We start from the raw sequence: 20071 nt of genomic DNA on the forward strand, positions 1-20071 counted from the left end.
CCCTTATAATAGGTTTACATCATTAGTGGTCTCTCTACTCCACATACACACACTCCCTCTCACACACAAACGCGCACACAAACACACACAGACACGCACAAACACCCATCTATCTGGATCCTTCTTTTAAGACACACACCCTTGCATATTCTCTCCAGCTCTAGGTATGTATATACCCCCCCCTCTCTAGCTCAGATGCACACCAAAATTCTCCATCTCTCTAACTCACACATCTCTCACCATGTCCGCATGTGTATCTCACACGCTCACTCTCTGATTATGTATATGTGTCTCCATGTTACACAACACAAAGCCCCATGTAAATGTCTCTCTCTATCCTCCACACACATAGACACAAAGAATCTCTTATCATTGCCTCAGTCTCTAGACATATCACACACGCACTCTCTCTCTCTCTCTCTCTCTCTCTCTCTCTCTCACAAACACGCTCAACAAGGGTTTCCCCATGAATAACTTACCGTCTATTCATCAACTGTCATGGCAGTACGGTGAACACGAGACGTGAAAAAGAATAAATCTACACGCGCGTAGACCACCTACTATGACTACTAGGACTAGAGCAAGCCGAAAGCGCACCACCGTCACCCCCTCCTTATCGGCGACGGGAAAACCATTGTTTTACACAGTCGAGATGTCATTGTGCTAAGGCCCCACATGCTGAGCCGTTGAATAGAATGTAGATCCTAGTTTACGGAAACAAGTATCGATAATACGTTCGTATCTCCATACTTATATTTCTTCTCTTGTAAAAAAACGAGTTGGTGATGATGGTATGCGTGCCATCTTGCAATAGACCGTCTGATCTATATCTGACGGATGGAAATTAAACTAAAAGATACCCGCACCTCTCTCCACATTTGCAGACAAGGCCTTCCCATGTTCATCCTTATCTCCAACAACCTCATTGTTGGGCAATTAAAAAAGGAAGACTCTGGAACAAACTGGCCTAGTGGCCGCTGCCAGCGTCGTCCATCCCCTTGCCTCCGCTCAGTCCGACCACCAATCACCACCACGCCCCACTCCTCTTCACCTTATCTCCTCTTTATCGAGATATCATTAGTTTTTACACATGGGATATTACTCCCGCATGGGTCAATCACAACAAGTGTTTTATAAAAAATGCATCTTGATGTTCCGTGCAATGCATGGACATCTTGCTAGTACTCCTACAGAAGACTAAGTTGGTGATGATGGTGTGTCTGCCATCCGTCATTTCTGACCATTAGATCTACATCTAATGACTGTGAGGTAAGTTGTTACCTTTTCTCGCCAACATCCCACTTCTCTACCAATTTGTAGAAAAACCCATAATTAGTATCTTAAAACCAACCACACCCCTCCCTCACCTCACCAAAACAGCCCAAGGAATATTTTTTGATTGAAACATAATATATCTCTAGTGATATATGTATATCAAAATTAGAGTGTTTTGTATCAAGTTTGTGAATAAGTAGTATTCTCATTATGATCCGTTGCAACACACGTGAACATTGCTAGTATTTCCAACCATGCAGAAAAATGCTAGTATTTCCATAGTTTCGAGTTTTCCATCAAGATATTAGTCACTCATGGTTGATATTTACTTCCAATCACATACACATAGGCACTATGTAACTAGCCTTGCTTATTGGCTTCCAAAGCTTAACTTTCACTCCTACTTACAATATATAGAGTATTTAACAAAAAACTACCACTTTCAACCAGCCCTAGGAAGAAACTATTGTATAAAAAATAGCAAAAACATACCCAAAATTTCTTAATCCGTGCCAAAAATTACTACCTAGTGCCGATTAGGTTCGTTTAAACCCGTTTATGACAGGGTTGGCCCACACGTTCATGCTGACGAGGCAGCTTAAACCAACACATTTTGTTTGACCGTTGACACGAGGGACCCACATCTGACCTTCTATCCTGTTATATTCCCCCTCAAATCATTATTTTTCCTCAACATTACTTCAAACAGTACTGATGCGTGTTCGTCGGTGGCGCCGGTGATGAGCGAGCTGGCCTTCGCTCGAGCCAGATGGCTGGCCTTAGCGCGGCGCGCGCGAGCAAGCCGCCGTGCCAATCTAGCTAGCAAACCTTGCAGACAAGCAGCTGGATGGAGCTATCTTGGCTAGCTAGCGGCTGCGAGCGCCGGACGGAGCTGGCATCCGGGCTACCGCAAGATGGGCTCCGCACCGCCGGCGGTTTTGACCTCGCCTTCTGCCGGCGGTGGTAGCTGCGTCCCATGGCCGAGGATGACTAGGTGGACGGGCCGGAGGTAGGAGGTCACTCGGGGATTTTTGTGCCATGTATGTCCCACAAGTCATAACGCCTAACTTGTCGGTCGAATAGAAGGCGTTGACTTAAGGGGCGACATGGGTTGAAACGTGCCTATAACGGCACTTTGTAGAGTAGTCGTTTCTTGGTAGGGCTGGTTGGTAAGGGCATGTACAATGGTTGATAAGGTAGTCTTATCTTAAGTCTGCCACGTATGCAAGTGGTAGTAGTTTCTTGGCATTATTAGTGGTTTCTTGTAAGGGACAATGTACTACTAGCGACAAAAGGCGATTCTAGGTTGCGTTGTACTCCAACGAGTACTACTAGTGGTCGTGGGAGTGTATACCTCATTTTGTGGGTTCGATCCCGGCCGAACGCACGGCGGCCTTTTTTAAATAGTACTCCACAAAATGAGGTAGTTTGAGTTTTGAGGTCGAACGGACGTGTCGCACCACAATCTGGGTGCACTAGATAGCCCAGCCACGTGAACGGGTTTTCCTTCCCATCATCTCGTGGCTCGCGTGCTCGCCCTAGCCGCACCTCGCTTGCAGCTTCCTCATCAGCTAGTACTAGCATATTTAAACTAGCGCCTCCCAATTAAGCCCGAGGAGCCGAAAAAGCCGGGCGAGGCATTGGGAACTGTGCAATATGGCTCTGTACGTAAAGTGCTAGTACTCTACTACTCTGTAGCTTGTGGCGTTGCATGCATGGACTTCACTCCATTATCGGCTCTATAAAAGAAATTCCTCTTGAAGTGATTTTTTTTGTTTTGAAACAGAGGCAAAAGCTTTGCCTCATCTCATTCATAAAGAAGGAACTACTAACAAAGTTCGACGAGATCCATTACACCTCCACAAATGGAAGCGAAAAGCCTAGTCTCGCTCTATCAAATAACTCAAATGTTCTGCTCCCGCAGTAACCGTCGCTGATAAACAGGCTGCTAGTGTGTACGTGAGAGGAGCGGCTGAGTAGGCCAGCTACGCGCTTGAATAGAGCACCGAGAGTACCCACTACGCAGGTGTACTTTCCCTGCATTGATAGTACAGTGATGGATCTAGAGAACAGTACTACCCTCCACTTCCAACTGTAGCTCCTTGGCCCTGAGATTCAAGAGTTCAAAACTGGTGCACTATACTAGAAGTACAGTACATCACACTACTAGTTGAGAAAGTAGCACTAGTACTGCTACAGTACGAGTACATGGTAAATAATAGCCTCACCCCTTCCCTAAGGAACGATCGAGGAGCTACAGTTGGAAGGGACGAGGCCCTGCGGTTACTACGCTCTTATCTCCTCCTCGCCAGTTCCCCTCCCCCCGAAGAGAAGGCAGTTCGTCGCTGCTCCCATGGATTCGCCAGGCAGTTCTCCTCCTCGTCGGGGCTGGGAGACCTTGGACGATGATCCTCTCAGAGAAATCGCACGCTGCTCCGACGTCCTCACAGCCGCAAGACTCGGTGCTTCCTGCACCAACTTTTTCAAGACGGTGCTTAAATAGGCTTGGGAAAAGGCCATGCTTGTTGGTCTTCCATGCATCCTCGAGGAGAAGGTTCTTCTATGGGACAATCCTTCGAATAGTCCACCGCTCCCTTGTCATGGTTGCACGTTGACTCTACTAGAGTTGCCGACATTGAGAGATAGTCGGATTTTGTCCGATGAGCAGGTCAGTCATGGAGTTTGATCATGTAGTACTTAGTTATTCCATTTCCATCCCGTAATTTCTCCGCTGCCCACCGTCTTATATATAGGTCTAGATCGGTGCCAATGAAGATTGGCTTGCATACCTCCGGCCGGATACCACCATCATTTCGCACAACATCCACAGCAGTGCGGCCGTTCCCGTAGACCCCTTCTCCACCATTGGGATCGGCCTTCCGGACTGGCTGGGCTTGAATACATATGATGATGCCAACATGAGATTAAAGAAGATAGCAATCGCGGACCCGCTGAGAAAGCGACGCGGCTACGACGATTACTATCTCATCGCAGTGTTCGACATAAGGATTGCCATCAATACAAGAGGCAGTAACGGCAGGCAGGGCAAAGGCTGGCGCATGTTGGCCGTGGCAGATTTGTACCCCTACTCGTTCGAAGACGTCGTGTTCCATCTAGGCCGCATCTTCGCGGTGACAAGCCAGGGGACTTATTTCATCTGGTTGCCATCCTACGGTATGGAGATTACAAATGGAATGCACAAACCATCATTTGCATCCCTAACGGTACTCCATTATTTTGCAGGGACCAGTCATCCCTCGATCAAAATATGATCGCCGATCCTGGATGTGCATTTGCATCTGCGATTCGGTCTAACCTGGAACCTTGTAGCTTACTTTGGCATATTGGGATCAACTATCTTAGCAGTCGTTACCCATGGTACCACTGATGTGCAACATGGTCACACAGTCTACCACGATCGGACCGTCACCATCTACACAGGTACTCCATTTAGTATTATATTTTTTAACCCTCGCACCTTCTCTTTCGTTGTTGTACTACTTACTAGTACTAGTAGGAGTACTTTTTACCTTAGAGGACGCATATAGCTAAGCTAGGCCCTTGAAGACTTGAACCCACTAGATGCCACCATTTTTGTTTTTCCATGTCTTACTATCTCATCCATGTACCCAAGAGTAGCTATATATAATAAGCCGGTTATTTTACTTCCTCTATACCGGAGTAGTACTATTTCCTGCACAGTATTACTGACCGCCATATTTGAGCACAACATTATTATGCATGGACCTTGACTGTGTACATCACCATGTGTCCAGATCTGAGATGCCGCGTGTACCAGATGAACGGCGCCGAGTTCGACCCCCGTGATGCTACGTGGGTGCCGTGGAACACTCTTGGAGAGTACTTGCTTTTCATTGGGGACAGCTACCCCTTTGTGAAGCGGATGCCACCTTCCATGCACGACACCAAAGGCCTGCCGATCATGAAGCATGGTTGTGTCTTCAGTGCGCACCACCGGATGAATGACATGCTGGGACACGCTATTCCTGATTTATGCCGCTTCAGCTTGGATGAGTCTCCATCGTGTGGAACCGGACTAGAAAGCTGCAACAATGATTCCCGTTGCCCACCGCTATGGATCGTGCCATCCATGAAGAACACCTGGGACTGGAACCTGGAGGAGGACATGTAGCCCATCTATAACGTGTAAGTGGGGTATGGTAAATTGTGAACGGTAGCACTGTGAATATATGTAGACTAGTCATGCACAAATTTATCACATGAATTGGAGATGAACTTGTGTGGCATACTGACATTTGTCCTTTAGAATTTATTATTAGTAAATGTGTTATGTGTACGTGCAACTTGTGTGGTTGTTGCACGGGCTCCAACATGCTCTTTGAGAAAAAAAGGTGGCACAGCTTTGGATATAGGTGACGTGGCGGCATCATACATTAGCATCATTCACAATAGTTGTAGCATACTCCTACTAGGATGACAACTCCTATAAAACCTTGCGCTTGGCTCTTTGCCTCTTCAGGAGGTTCAACAGTTCATACTCGTGTGAACCTTGCACTTAGCTCTTCGCCTCTTGGGAAGGTCCAACAATGATGATACTACAGTACAATATGCTTCTGGCAATCTGACACCGATTGAACTGTTGCACGTCCACCGCGAGGGCAAGGGCGAGCGAGAGGGAGAGGGAGAGGGCGCTGTAGTCAAAACCCTCTCCTCGTCCTGCGAGCCACCGCGCGCATGGGCGAGGGACAGGCGTAGTAAGCAAGCTTCTCCTCGTTCGGCGAGTTGAGGGGACACATCAAAGCAGTACTAGTACTAGTCCATACTGCGTCCTTTCCGGTTAATATGGATTAATTTGAAACGAGAAAAATACACTGGCGGTCAACGTATGTAACAATACGCTCTTTACGGTCACTATATATAGTTTTGCGGTGATTATACGATCACTAGCTCATCGTAGAGCACCGAATTGCACCCTACTGACCGGCCACATAGTCGACGTGGCACTTTGTTGACTGGTTAAATTGTCACCTGGTTTCTAGGTCCCACCTGTCAGTTGGCAGAGCAAAGAAAACAGTTAAACAAAACTTTACGCAGGCACGACAGGAGTCCAACCCTTGCGCGCGAACCATCCTGGCTGTGTATGTGAGTGTGTACTCCCTCGGTCTTCCAACAAAGAGTGTACATCGGCTAAAAAACAAAGAGTGTACATCTACACTTCCAATGCATTTAGCCTTTAATCTAAATCGATATTGATTGACTAATGCACCAACTTGTGCTCTAGCTATAAGCTACATGTCTATCCTTAATTGCAGCATGCAACAACCTTCATTTAATCTTCTTCTCTCAATGGTCGCATGCACAATAAGTCTGCTACTTTTGGGCGTTAATTATGCCCTGGTCAATGTGTAAATCTCTAAATGTACAGTCTTTCATGGACGTAGGGAGTAGGTTGAGCACTTGAGCGTGAGCGTGTGTGTTGCGTCGTGTGTTGTGTGTCGCATGGGTGCGTGAGTGTTGCGTGCATCCATGTGTACGTGTGAGTGTTGCATGTTGCATGCATGCATGCATGAGGCTTTTACTCCCTCCCATTGACATGTTCATATTTCAAGCTTCCTGTGTTCCCTCCATATGGTGATACTCCCTCTGTTCTCAAATACGGAGTAAAAGCCTCCCTATGTTCCCAAATACGGAGTATTTGTCTTTCTAGAGATTTCAACAAGTGACTATGTACGGAGCAAAATGAGTGAATCTACACTCTAAAATATGTCTACATACATCCGTATGTTGTATTCCATTTGAATGTCTAAAAAGACTATATTTAGGAACGGAGGGAGTAACAAATAAACATTAAGTTCTCTTGTTTTTCCCTCCTTGGTCATGGTGCACAACCAAAGATGACTTATTCACCTGGATGGAGGGAGTAGATGGTCAAAGTTTGACACAAAATTAATGCATTGGTAAACATATTTTTTTGAGGAAAATGAGTGCATTAATTGAGTGTTTTTGCAAACTACAAAAATTATTCCACCACTCATCATCTACCTTGGTTGATGAGATTTTTGAATTGAGCCCTATAAACCGGAAAGGAGGTAGTACTAGTACTCCTACATTATTGGCGCCCTATAAACCGAAAAGGAGGTAGTACTAGTACTCCTACGTTATTGGTGCCAGGTGCCTTGGCCAATGTTTCATCTTATTGGACAGGATGAGGCTACTTCCAATGCATCGGTGCTTACATGGGGTGCTAAGCACATTAAAAACTTTAGCAACTAAAGCTCCCAATGCATAGGTGCTTAACTTGTTGGTGCTAAGCATCCTTTATTTAATGATTTTGTAACTAAAGTTCTTCCTGCATTGGTGGGATTCTTCCATTTAAGTCTTTTTTTTAGGTTCTCGCGCTTAGTACTGGGGTCACCACACTTATATCTCTCCTCTTAATTACCTTGCCACATCAGACTTTTTGCCTACATGGCAGCCTTAGCACCTGTACAAGGCGGAGCATTGGGAGGGGCCTGAGCGTACAGGCATAGGGATACTGTAGATAAGAAGTCTTCGCGATCCATTATTCCCCATCTCGGTCAGAGAGAACTATTCAACTAGTCTTCACAGTGAAGTGACAATACACGCTCAAGAAGATGGGACACTTAATTAATAAGCTGAACCAACGTGTTGGTGTTACTAAATTAGCCTTACCCAGTACTGCCATCATGTTTGCCAATGGAGCACGCTTCCGCAAATACGACTACGCACCTCTCTCCTCCATTAACTGACATATGGACCCTCTTGAGGTAGACCCACATGTCATCGGCGTAACTATTTACACTCCGAAGGACGGTATATCCTCGTAGTAGTACCAGTAGAATTGAGATTTAATGCACTTTCTTTCCCGTCTTTCACTCTTCTTCCTCCTCTCTTCCCTATCGTCAGCCGCACACCATCCCCCCCCCCCCCCCCCGCTCACTACTCACCCGCCCGCGCCATCTTCCTTGGTAGCTCGCGCGTACCATATCCCCCCGCTCACTGCTCGGCCACACACGCCATTTTCTTCGCTCGCCCGCCCGAATCCACTTCCCCGCTGGCTCGCAGGCACCGAAAACCCCAGTCACTCAGCTCCCTAAAAAACCTATGGAAGAACCGACTGACACGCAGAGCCACGATTGGAATTTCCTCCCCGATGTTCTCTTGGAGCAGATCTGTAATCGTATGGACCTGCTGAGCACCGTCCGTCTGTCCGCATGCTCGGTGTCTTTGTACCGTCTACTCGCCTGCAACCGGCCGGCTCTTTTCAAGACACCCTGCTTGCTGATGCCCGATCCTCGTAGGTGGCCCAGACACCAACTTGACGATCCTACGGAGGTTGCCGTGGTGCCCCTCGACATGCTACCACTACCTGTCCACATGTCCTTCACGTGCCGCCACTACTGGGCGGGCATGAAGGCCGACTGGATCGTTCTCATCCACCAATCCGGTAGTCTGTGGCGTCTCGTGGATATCTACACCCAGCGAGAGATCACCCTTCCATTGTTGGATACCACCGCCATCGAGCCTCGCGGCCCGCCGGACACTCCTGCCTACTACGCACGAGACGCGTCGAGCTTTTGGCTCGACCTCTGTTTGCTGAAGGTTGTAATCCGCGAAGTGCCCACACCATCAAAAGACTACATGGATTACAAGCTCATTGTCGTGTTCAACATGGGATTAGTCTATCTGGAATCCGGTCGCCATACATGGTTATGGCTCATCGTCAATCCTCTTCAGCCAACATTTCTGTCTGATGCTATAGTGCACGATGGCATCGTTTACGCGGTTGACGCATAGATTGGCTGCCTATACTGGTGGAATATATCGTCGTGTAATTGTTCTATCTCATCTCATCTTTACCTTATGAATACGACTGCCTGTTCATTGTTACAAATTTAGAATATATAGTATGTCTATAACCACATCATTGTTATATGTTCCTCTCATTTCCTAGATTTTTATGACCACACATGTTATTGTTAGAATTGATATGAGAACAATTCGCATCTAATGATTGTTAGAATAGATATTATGAGTATAACCTCATGATTGCTATATGTTACTCTCCAGGATTTTTATAACAACACATGTTATTGCTTAGAGTTGATATGAGAACAGTAGTAAGTGCTATGGTAGAATATGAGTAGGGCCTGTCATATCTGTTTTCATCTCATTGTTGCATGATGTTTGAACCATGATATATTGCTACAATATGAAAGCCATTGGCTTATTTTTTTTACTTGGGTATGATTATGACCACGACATTGCAATTATCTGTCTATGATATGTGTCACTGTTATAGTAATCTAAATTCCACACTTACTTTGAACATGATTGTTTATTTTTTCCTTTTGGTCTCCAATTTGAATTGTTGCAGCCGACGCAAATGCACTGGCCTTCATGATTCCAGGACCTGGAATCATACCAGCCGATGGGTGGTGGTTTGTCGCTCGTTCAGCTGACGGCGGTCATATGATGCTCATTTGCACGTACCAAATTGACCAAACCATTACATCAAATCACATGCAATACAATGCCTGGAGCGTACGTGACATTGATGGCTATGGCTTCTTCGTGTTCGAGAAAGATCTCAGCTCCGTTGGGCCAGGCGTATTCAACTGGAGGCGGGTTTACAGCCTCGGCAACCACTCCATGTTCCTCGGGCTCAATTATCCGATCATCCAAACAATCATTGATCATATCACCGGCGATGATTACCGTGCTATGCAACTTCCATTCGCCAGGGGGAACTGTATTTACACATCATACCATGGGTTTCATGAATCGCCATATCCAGAGATTCGTCGACACAGCTTGTTGCCAGATAATCTTCAGTGTGTGAAAGACATAAATCTTCCATGCGATGGATGGCTTTTGCAAACCCGACATGCGGCGATGTGGTTCATGCCAACAACAAATATGCACAACTTGATTCGTACTGATATCTAGACCGAGCCATGTATCCTGCTGCTGTAGCATGACTCTCTTTTGTTGGATATTATGTATTGTTGTTTGTTTAAAGCACTCATCTGGTTTGAAGGATAAATACCTTTATGAGATCAAGTGCATCCTGACTCACCAGTGTAGGATGTACTAATAATGATGATATATATATATATATATATATATATATATATATATATATATATATATATATATATATATATATAGTGATGCTATTCATCACCCAGGGTGCAGAATAAATTATTCTTCACCGGAGGTAATCTTACAATCACTTCATAATTAAATTATATTTGGAATTCAAATAGTTACATTCTTATTGATTCACTACGTAAAATTTGGTATAAAAAAAATAAAAATATAGGTCATAAGAATAAAAATATATATGATAGGGCTGGACTATTTTATTACTAGTAACATAATAATACTCTGTTACTCCCGTCCCTAGAGCGCGATGCGACGATTTAAAGAAAACAGAGAAACCCGCCCGATCCCATACCCTCCAGCGCGCCGCACCATGACCCGCCGTCGCACCATGCCCCCCCGCCGCGCGCCGCCACCCCATGACCCGCCGTCTCACCATGCCCCGCCGCCGCGCAGCGCCACCCCATGACCCGCCATCGCACCACGCCCCGCCGCCGCGCACTGCCACCCCATGACCCGCCGCCGCACCATACCCCGCCGCCGCGTGCATCCACCCCCTGCCCCGCCGCCACGCGCATCCACCTCCTGCCCCGCCGCCGTGCGCCACCACCCCCTGTCCCGCCGCCGCGCGCGCAGGATTCTACCGGCCGGAGAAGCCGTGAGCCGGATCCAGCCTCGCCCCTGAGCTCCGTCTTCTTCCCTGCCTCCCTTCCGCGAACCGGACGCCTCCTTCTGGGTGGTCCTGCACCGCTGCGTCTAGCGGTCCAACCTCGTCACCCGAGGCCGTTCACCGTAGCAGCGCCTCCCTCCGTCCGCGCCATGGGCTCCCGTGCACGGCCCTTGCCGAAGCTGGCGCGCACATCCCTGCCCCACCTTTTCTCCCTCTCTGTTCATGCACTCCATGGATTCTTGTTGAGTGCACGTCATGTGTTTGCTCAAATGTCTAAGTGCACTGTAATACTAGTTTTGATGTGTTCACTGTTTATTTGTAGCTACCTTGTGCTTGCTAAATGTCACAGCTTACAATACTTGGAGAATTTTTCGTGTGTGATCTGTACTTTAGGTGCTAATCCGAGAATTCGTGTCCTCAAGGAGTTCATGTATTACTACCATAGGAGTTCGAACACTACACCAAGAAAAAGTTCACCACACAGTACATTTTAGAAAAAGGACACTCTGGAAAGTTTACTGGAAAGAATACTTAACAAGAGCCGCATGTTTGTTTTACTGCCTAAAGGTGATCTGCTGTGAAGTTAAGTGAGGCAAGGCTAGGACAAGTCTGACTGTTTTTGAGTGGGAAGTTCTGGGTTCTGACTTGCATTTGATGTAGGTGAGGGGCAACTACCCAAAATTTCTTGAATGATTGGTTCTTCCATTTCTCAGTTCTACAATGATGATCTTCCCAAAAAGTTCCCAATTTTTTTGATCAATTTCTCAGTCGGTTTCGTAGATCCAAGAATAAATGAATGCAATGCTAAAGATGTCACTGGCATAGAAAAATGTAGTACGTGGTTCTTCCTGGAATGTAGATAGCTTTCTTTGTCCTCATTAAAGAAATATAGCCTGTATTATTGCTAAAAATGTCCACATTAGTTCAGACTCAAAAAGACCATAAAGTTCAGAGGAAGATAAAATTAGCAAGAGAACAAAAAAACAAGGTGGCTCACCACAGAAACCCGGGAAAACCGAGGTCTCGTTTTCTTTTTTGCTCTAGTTTATTCTACTTTGGCATTTGGTGGATGATATTTATTTCATCCTTCATCACTGATCTTGAGAAGGAGATTGATCCGTGCATTTCTACTTTCAGTGTGTAAATCTATTGATTTTTAGTGGTTAGGAATTTTGGGAGAGTAGAAACCTGGAAGAGCACTTTCAACCGTCCAGGAAGACAACAACGACAACCAGTATGATGGATGTGGGAGTTATTTTGACATTTCATCGTACAGTTCTTCTCTTTGTGTAGTGTTGTGTGTTTTCAAGTGCTTGATGAAAATTGATGTTCCAAGTAGTTCATGTATTATTGGCTGAGGAGTTCATGTACTGCCTAGTAAGTAAACCTGTTCAACGATGTAAAGCCACGCAAGTTCGAAAGGATTCACATCAGTACAAACTCGAGAGGGCATGTATTACCGTCCAGAGTACAAACTTTTAGCTTACCAAGAAGTTCATGTATTACCATTTAGAGGAGTTCATGTATTACTATCCAGGAAGTATAACTATTGGTATAGAAAATGTTCAATATTTGTTCGAAAGCTACCTGCAAAAGAGAAGCCCTTCTTACATCCACAACATCTTAATTTTTATTCAGTTTAATTTCCAATTTTAGTGCATTTCATTCTTGTTTTTAGTTCAGTCAGTTTCTTATTTTATTTTCCTTCAATTTCTAATTCTTTTTCAGTTTAGTTTCTAATTTTACTAAAGTTCAATTTCTAATTCCAAACAGTTTGTGTAAATTCCCATCGAGCAGGTGTGCACGGCGAGCAGCTACTGAACTTGTGCTGGTGCTGCTTTTGGATTGCCCAGGAAGCACATGATTATAGAAGGCAAAATCTGTAACCTATATAATTCATGTTTGTTCTGACACTTAAGCAATTTTTATGTTCTGACACTTTAGCCATGGCGATTCTACACCCCATGACCCGCCTCCTACCAGGGAGCAGCCAGGGCCTCATGTACAAAAGGGCTCCGTCTCTTCTCAACCCAGAGCTAGCTAGGGAAGACGAAGCACAACAATACCTGGCAGTGAGTTATAATCCATCCACAAGCAGCAGCAGCAAAAGGTTTGTTCCTTGCTCTCCGGCCACCATTCTATTTCTACCTCCTTGTTCTTACCTGCCTTTCCTTATTCACAGCTTGCTTGGTCTCTAACTCTGCTATTTCTGATAATGTCTGCAGTGTGTGTAGGTTGATCAGACTGTACATACACACACACCCTTATATGTCGGAGGATCCACGGAGCGCGATGGAGGGGAGGGCGAGGCGACGCGCCAGCCCGTCCAGGATGCGCACCAAGGCTGTCAGGGTGGAGCCGGAGCCACCACCGACCAGGAGGCACGAGCCAGGGACGAGGGCGGCGGTGGTGTACTACCTTTGCCGCAACCACCACCTGGAGCACCCACACTTCATGGAGGTGACCCTCGCCTCCCCGCAAGGCCTCTACCTGCGAGGTTAGTAAGCTGCAACTGCAGCCTGATTTTTATTCCTGCTAGTGGTTTATTGTAGGATGATTCCTTACCATGAATGATTGCAATTTGTTTCTTTAGATGTGTTTGACCGGCTGGACGCCCTGAGAGGGAAGGGAATGGCAGCCAAGTATTCCTAGTCCTGCAAGAGGTACCTACATACATACCCATCAATCGAACTACGGTCGATCTCGAGACCCGTCTGTTATCGAACAAACATTGTGTTTATTCACAAGGCAACGATGCAATGCAGGAGCTACAAGACTGGATTCGTGTGGCACAATCTTTCTGCGGATGATCTACTGCTGCCCACGCAAGGAACAGAGTACGTTCTCAAGGGCTCCGAGCTCCCATTCGACCAGTCAAAGCCAATGCCAATGCCAGGTATTAATTCCATGAATCACGAGCAACTGTAATTTGTTCCTTTTCAAACTGCTACTTAATCATATCCTACTGTTTCAGATCATCAGCGGAAAGGATGTCAACATAGTATACTCCCATGGTTGCCGCAGATTAGAAAGTTCATGAAAAATAAATATAGAAGTTCAGAGAAGAGCGTCGGAAAAAGATTTGGGAAAAGACACACACCAAAAAAACATGGGAAAGGTCAGTTCAAAAAAACTTGCCATAAGTAGTTAAGAGTTTATTTAGAGTGGTTAGCAATTCAGTAACTAGAAAAAGGACACATCAGTTCAATTATACTTGCTAGAAGTAGTTAAGAGTTTATTTGCTGTGGTTAAAAAAATCAAGCTAATTTTCTGTAGTTCTCAGGTTAGAAAAAGGTCTCATTTCACTTTGCTAAAGTCCATCTAGAAACTTGGAATCCTATGTGGTCTCTGGCAAGGTATGCACAGAATGATATCTACCTCGATGAGTGTAATGTGTTTTCTCACTTACAGGCCTGGGGATGTTTTTTCATTTGACATACTTCAAGTATTTTGTGGGTAAGTAAACCAATCATGTTTTTGTAGTTCGGAGGGAAATCATAATAAGTTCTAAGGAAATAAATATAGAAGATCATATTTCGAAACAAATGAAGTATTTGGAAAGTAAAATGAATTATTTCAAAGTACATAACTTTTTATGTTTCGTTGCGAATTTGTAATGTTACTGTACATGAACTTGTGCATGCTAATTGGTGGCTATTGTGTGTGTAGGTTACGTCCAACGACAACGAGCAGGCGGCAAGTGTATTGATGAGCAATGGGACGGTGGCATGGAGCAGTTGAGTAGGTGTGCGTAGTTCAAGTTCACCAGTATTTGTAAATGCTGGTAGCAGTACTAGTATTTACAAATTTGTAACCTAAGAACTAAGCTTGCATCTCGTTACTTCTATGGAAGCACTGACCTCGTAATTTTATTGGACCAACCACTAACTTGAGAATTAGACATGGTGCTCAGTGTATTCTCTCAATCTTGGTTGTTCTTGCAGTGCTTATAAGCTTGACATCTTTGATGAATCCAGCCTGAACTGAAGCCTGTCGGTGAGCCGGGCGCTGGGCCAACCACTGTCGTCTATCTACCTCCTTCCCCGGTGAGCTCATGCTCTTCTGCTCTTGACGCTTGAACTGCCTGCAATTCTTTTCTCTGTTTGAAAATTCCCAAAGCATCAGTACTTTGTATCAGGATACACCATGTTATTTCTGCAAATTTCCATTATGCTTGTATGTCCAAAATGTGTGCATTTACTACTTTTGATTTGTTGTAGTGCAGAGAAGTTACCCTGTTGCGGGCTGACCTGGAGGCGGCTCCTCCATGTTGACACAATTGCAGGACCAACGTGCTACTGACCACGCAAGCTTCCTCAAGGAGCTCGTGCCCAACGATACTAAAAGGAAAAACTGCTCCAGTTTTGAACTACTTATTCAGTCATGCTATTACGGAGTGAAAAATGGAGTGAAAGTGTATTGCAATTGATCTCTCTTAGACCCTGTCAATCCTCTATCTATCCTTTCTTTGCTTGTTTTTTGGTCTGTAATTCAAAAACTTTGACCTTCGTAATTCAATTTTTGGTTAATTTGTTATGCCCAGTACAAACCATTAAATCTGAAGAGGCTTCTAATATCAAGAAAATGTGCAGTCGGTGTGGTGTATATGTCATTCATGTATGAAAATTTGCAGTCGGTGTTGTGTATATGTTATTCATGTACATGTATTATATGTGTGAAAAAGATTCTATATATGATGAGATGATTGCTACTTCAAAGAAGGTATAGTACATGACAGCTTGATGTGCATGCAAGAATAAAAAAATGGTTTGAATCAAAAATATTGATCCGTACGAATTAAAAACAATGATCACTTTGAAAAATAAAAGATGGTTAGGTTTTGGTATTCTGTGACGTTGACGTCCAAGAAAACGTCCAAGTTTTGCAATTGATCCGTCCAGATGGGATAAGGAGGTCAGTCCAGCAGGCGCATCTCAAGTGTCATGTCAGTGCGCCGCCGACCCGTCCCCATGAATCTCCGCCGCATGTCGTGCCGTGTCGGCTTGCCATCAACCACTGTTGTGGCTCAGCCATGTAGTGCTTCCACTATCACCACACGCAGTTTCCTTTTATCGTTGTCCTCGCCCTGCTCTCCTGCATATTGGCATTGTAAAAACACAACAAGTTCATAATTAAAAAAGTTGTAAGTTCAACACGACGTCCCAGATAAGTTTGAGAAAAAAGCTCAAACAAAATGAAACCCAATGAAAAATCAAATGGTAAAAGTTCAAGTCGCAAAACAAGAGAAGTCCAAAACATCTTGCAAGAAAATTGAGTTGAAAAAAACAAACACACGAAATTATTTCCTTTTGAAAAAATATCATTCAGTTCAACGATATAAACCATAGAAGTTCGGGGACTATGATACCCAAAAAACAGAGTGAAGTCTAGTATGTGAAAACATGCTCAGTACAAACCCATACGAACATCAGTGCAAGTACTCTTTTCTCGGAACCATTCAAAATTACTCTGAAAAATACCTCAGTACAAACACATACATAGATCAGTACGAGCACTCTTTTTTCGGACAGAAAAACAACACGATGAGTCTCACCGTATTTAAAATTACTCTTAAAAGATGGGAGTAAGTACAAAATCATAAAGACACCCGTTCAAAGTACTCTTTTTTTGGAACCATTCAAAACTACTCTGTGAAAAATACCTCAGTACAAACATAGACATAGATCAGTACGAGTACTCTGTTTTTTAGACAAGAAAAAAATAACACGATGGGTTTTTACCTAATTCAAAATTACTCTTAAACGGTTACGAAGTAGAGAAAATGTTCAACATGACTAAGCTTCACATTTTCGATAGCTATCCAACGGTATATTATTTGCCCCATTTCGACAAACTTAAAAAAAAATCACGTTCGAAATCAGATTTGACCGTATTCGAATTCGTTTTTAGACCGTAAAGAATTAGAAAAACATTTCTATATGAAAAAGTTGCGCATTTTCCATAGCTTTCCAACGCCCTATATTTGCGTCAATCCGACAAACCATTTGCAAAAAATGTGATAATACGTTTTGCCCAGAATTTCATCCTTTTTCAAATTACTTTTAAATTATATAAAATTTTAACGTGATCACGGGATGTGTGTGTATATATATATATATATAAACACTATTCTGATCACGGGATCAAAATATTATTCTGATCACAACATGAACTTTCCTTTGTAGGACCCCGACCTTCGGGCTATCTTCTCAACCGTGTCTCCCCGCGCGAATTTTTTTGGTCAGTCATGTTCTATGTGATGTAAGTGTAATGTACAAACAGTTTTTAGCAACTAAATGCCCAGTTTAAATAGGAATCTCGCTCGTTGGCGGATTTTGCTCTCGGGTCATCATGAACATGCGTTTTTTGCAATTTTACTGCCTGAATTGTTTGACCTGAACTTCTCCCAGTGCTAGGTTGAACTTCCGCCAACATTGTCCAAATGAGGCTTGCGATATACCGTTAGAAAGCTATGGACACCAATATCATGACCCAAGTTAAATTTTTGGCAAAATGTAAGCGGTTTTGAAAACCGTTTTTTCTTCATACAAAAAACGTGAATCGTATTTTCGATCGCATTTCTAAATTGTTTATCAGAATAAGGAAAATAATATGGCGTTGGAAAGCTGCTGCAAAAACGCTCCTTCCACGTGTTGAAAGTTTTCTCTAATTCCCTATGATTAAAGAGTAATTTGGAAAATCGTAAAATTTCACAAACCGAACAACCGAGTTTGTATTTTCGATGTCATTTCTAAACGGCTAATCCAATTGAGGCAAATGATATGGCGTTGGAAAGCTTATGAAAATGCGCTACTTTTTCATGTTGAAAGTTTTTTCTAATTTTGAACGGTTTAAGAGTAATTTAGCAAAACGGTAAAAGTTTCACCGAGTTTGTATTTTCGAGCTAATTTTTTAACCTTACGTCCGAATGCAGCACATGATATGGTGTTGGAAAGCTTGAGGAAATGCGAAATTTTTTGGTATATATTATTTCTCCCAATTCATTACGGTTTTATGTCAATTTTGAAAATGGCTAAAAACATATTTTTGCCATAATTTTTACAACTTTTATTAGAATGGGGCAAATAATACACCGTTCAAAAGCTACGAAAAATGTGAAACATTTTCATCTTGATGGTTTTTTCTTATTCCTACCCGTTTTCAAGTAATTTCGAAAATGGCGGGATTATTCGTTCTGCCTTTATCGCGAAACAGATTTTTCGAAAATGCATCGCGTGAAGAACTTGAACTTCTCGGCATGTCTACTTGAACTTCACTATGTTTTTTCACATGTTTTTTTGCTCGTAGCTCCCCATCCACTGCTCGTAGCTCTCCACCCACCGCTCGTAGCTCTCCATCCACTCACCGGAATTGAGCAAGTGATATACCGATGGAAAGCTGCTACAAACACGCAACTTTCCCGTGTTGACATTTTTTCATACTCGCGATGATTTTAAAAGTTTTTCATCTGAAATTCATTCAACATAGTAGTTGAACTTCCTGCTGTTTTTATGTTGAACTTCTGTGACGTATTTTTGTTTGTAATTTTCTCATCCATTCGTCAGTGTTACACAAATGATATTCCTTTTGTACAAACCTCTCTCACAATATTTTTTTTAACTTTTTCCGACCGAGGACTTGAACTTACACAAATGATATTGCTGTCATTTTGAAGTAAATTAGAAAATGGAGAGATCATGATTTTTGCGTTCATCGCGAACGGAAATGCACTGCGTGAAGTAGTTGAACTTCTGAGACATGTCTGTTTGAACTTCACTCTGTTTTTGACGTGCCGTTTTTTGCACTGCATGAAGTAGTTGAACTTCTGGGGCATGTCTGTTTGAACTTCACTCTATTTCACTTTATTGTTCTTTTCTTATATGAAATACACACCATGTAGTACGTGAACTTCCGGTTGTTATCGGTTTGAACTTCTCTCTGGTTTGAAAGCATTATTTTAAAACACAAAAAACAACATATTTTTTTATGTATTTTGGACATCTAAATACACGGTGAACTCTCTCACAAGATTTTTTTAAACTTTTCCTCGCCGAGCACTTGAACTTCTAGCAACCAGTTTTTCGTTTATGAGTTGTTTTTAAAAGTGCAAAAATGGCGTTGTGTTTTTTATTTTTTTGAATAGGTAAATCTTAGGTTTTAATAAACTCCAAACTTCTCTGTTATTTCAATTTGAACTTCACCTTTTTATATTTTTGAGTAAAGAATTGTATTTGATTTTTATACGGAAAAAATCGAACATGGAAATACAAGGTGAACCTCTCTCGCAAGAATTTTTGAACTGCCCCGAACAGAGCACTTGAACTTCTAGCAACAAATTTTTTAGCCTTTGTTTTTTCATTCTTTTTTTCAATACAAAATGCACACTGTATAGTACGTGAACTTCTGGCAGTTAACAACCTGAGCTTCTCTCGGTTACGTGAAAATATCTGAGTTTTTATAGGCATTGAACCGCTCTACCTTTTTTATTTGAACTTCATTGTGTATTTTTTTAGAAATGTAATAAATAGTATACAACTTCTTGGTTATTTCGAATTGATCTTCTTGGTTTATTCGTTAGTAACGGGGAAAATTTGAGTTTTTGTAATAAATATTGAACTGCTCCATTTTTTGAAATTGAACTTCTTGGTTTATTATTTAGTAACGAGGAAAATCAAAGTTTTTTTTATATAGAACTTCTCTATTTTTTGTAATTTGTACTTCTTGATTATTTCTTTTAGTAACAGAAATATCTTAGTTTTGTACTAAATATTGGACCGCCCGTTAATTTAATTTGAACTTCTAGAGTTTTTTTTAATTCTAGAAATGATGAAAGGTCCTTTTTTATGATTTTTGAACTTCTCTATTTTAAAAATTCGAACTTCCTATTTTTTATTTTTAGAAACTGTGGAATATCCATTTGTAAGTGCTCTTTTATTTTTGAACTACTCTATTATTTTTGTTTGAACTTTCTACCATCATGACTTGGGCAATTGCATGACTAAGTAAACTGTTGTCTTT

The 20071-nt window shown here is 42.9% G+C and overlaps 1 protein-coding gene across 47 annotated transcripts; it reads left to right on the forward strand.

The window, feature by feature from the left end:
* The first annotated feature begins 10690 nt into the window (after window positions 1–10690).
* LOC109745660 (uncharacterized) lies at window positions 10691–15582 on the forward strand. Of its 47 annotated transcripts, XR_012202667.1 has the most exons (11): window positions 10693–12323; window positions 12851–12926; window positions 13037–13163; window positions 13279–13550; window positions 13647–13716; window positions 13819–13949; window positions 14028–14171; window positions 14465–14509; window positions 14723–14798; window positions 14998–15099; window positions 15279–15582. XR_012202667.1 is itself a non-coding variant. In XM_073508561.1 (9 exons), exons 5-9 carry the CDS (start codon window positions 13937–13939, stop codon window positions 15038–15040), a joined length of 321 nt encoding a protein of 106 aa, XP_073364662.1. In that variant the 5' UTR covers window positions 10691–12926; window positions 13037–13163; window positions 13279–13550; window positions 13647–13716; window positions 13819–13936; the 3' UTR covers window positions 15041–15582. The 47 variants fall into 47 exon arrangements, 1 of the variants encoding a protein (XP_073364662.1); XR_012202658.1 differs by having other exon boundaries at window positions 10691–12926; window positions 14337–14509; XR_012202665.1 differs by having other exon boundaries at window positions 10691–12926; window positions 15274–15582.
* Window positions 15583–20071: the final 4489 nt, after the last annotated feature.

The sequence above is a fragment of the Aegilops tauschii genome, chromosome 2, assembly GCF_002575655.3.
Source record: "Aegilops tauschii subsp. strangulata cultivar AL8/78 chromosome 2, Aet v6.0, whole genome shotgun sequence".
Lineage (NCBI taxonomy): Eukaryota > Viridiplantae > Streptophyta > Magnoliopsida > Poales > Poaceae > Aegilops > Aegilops tauschii.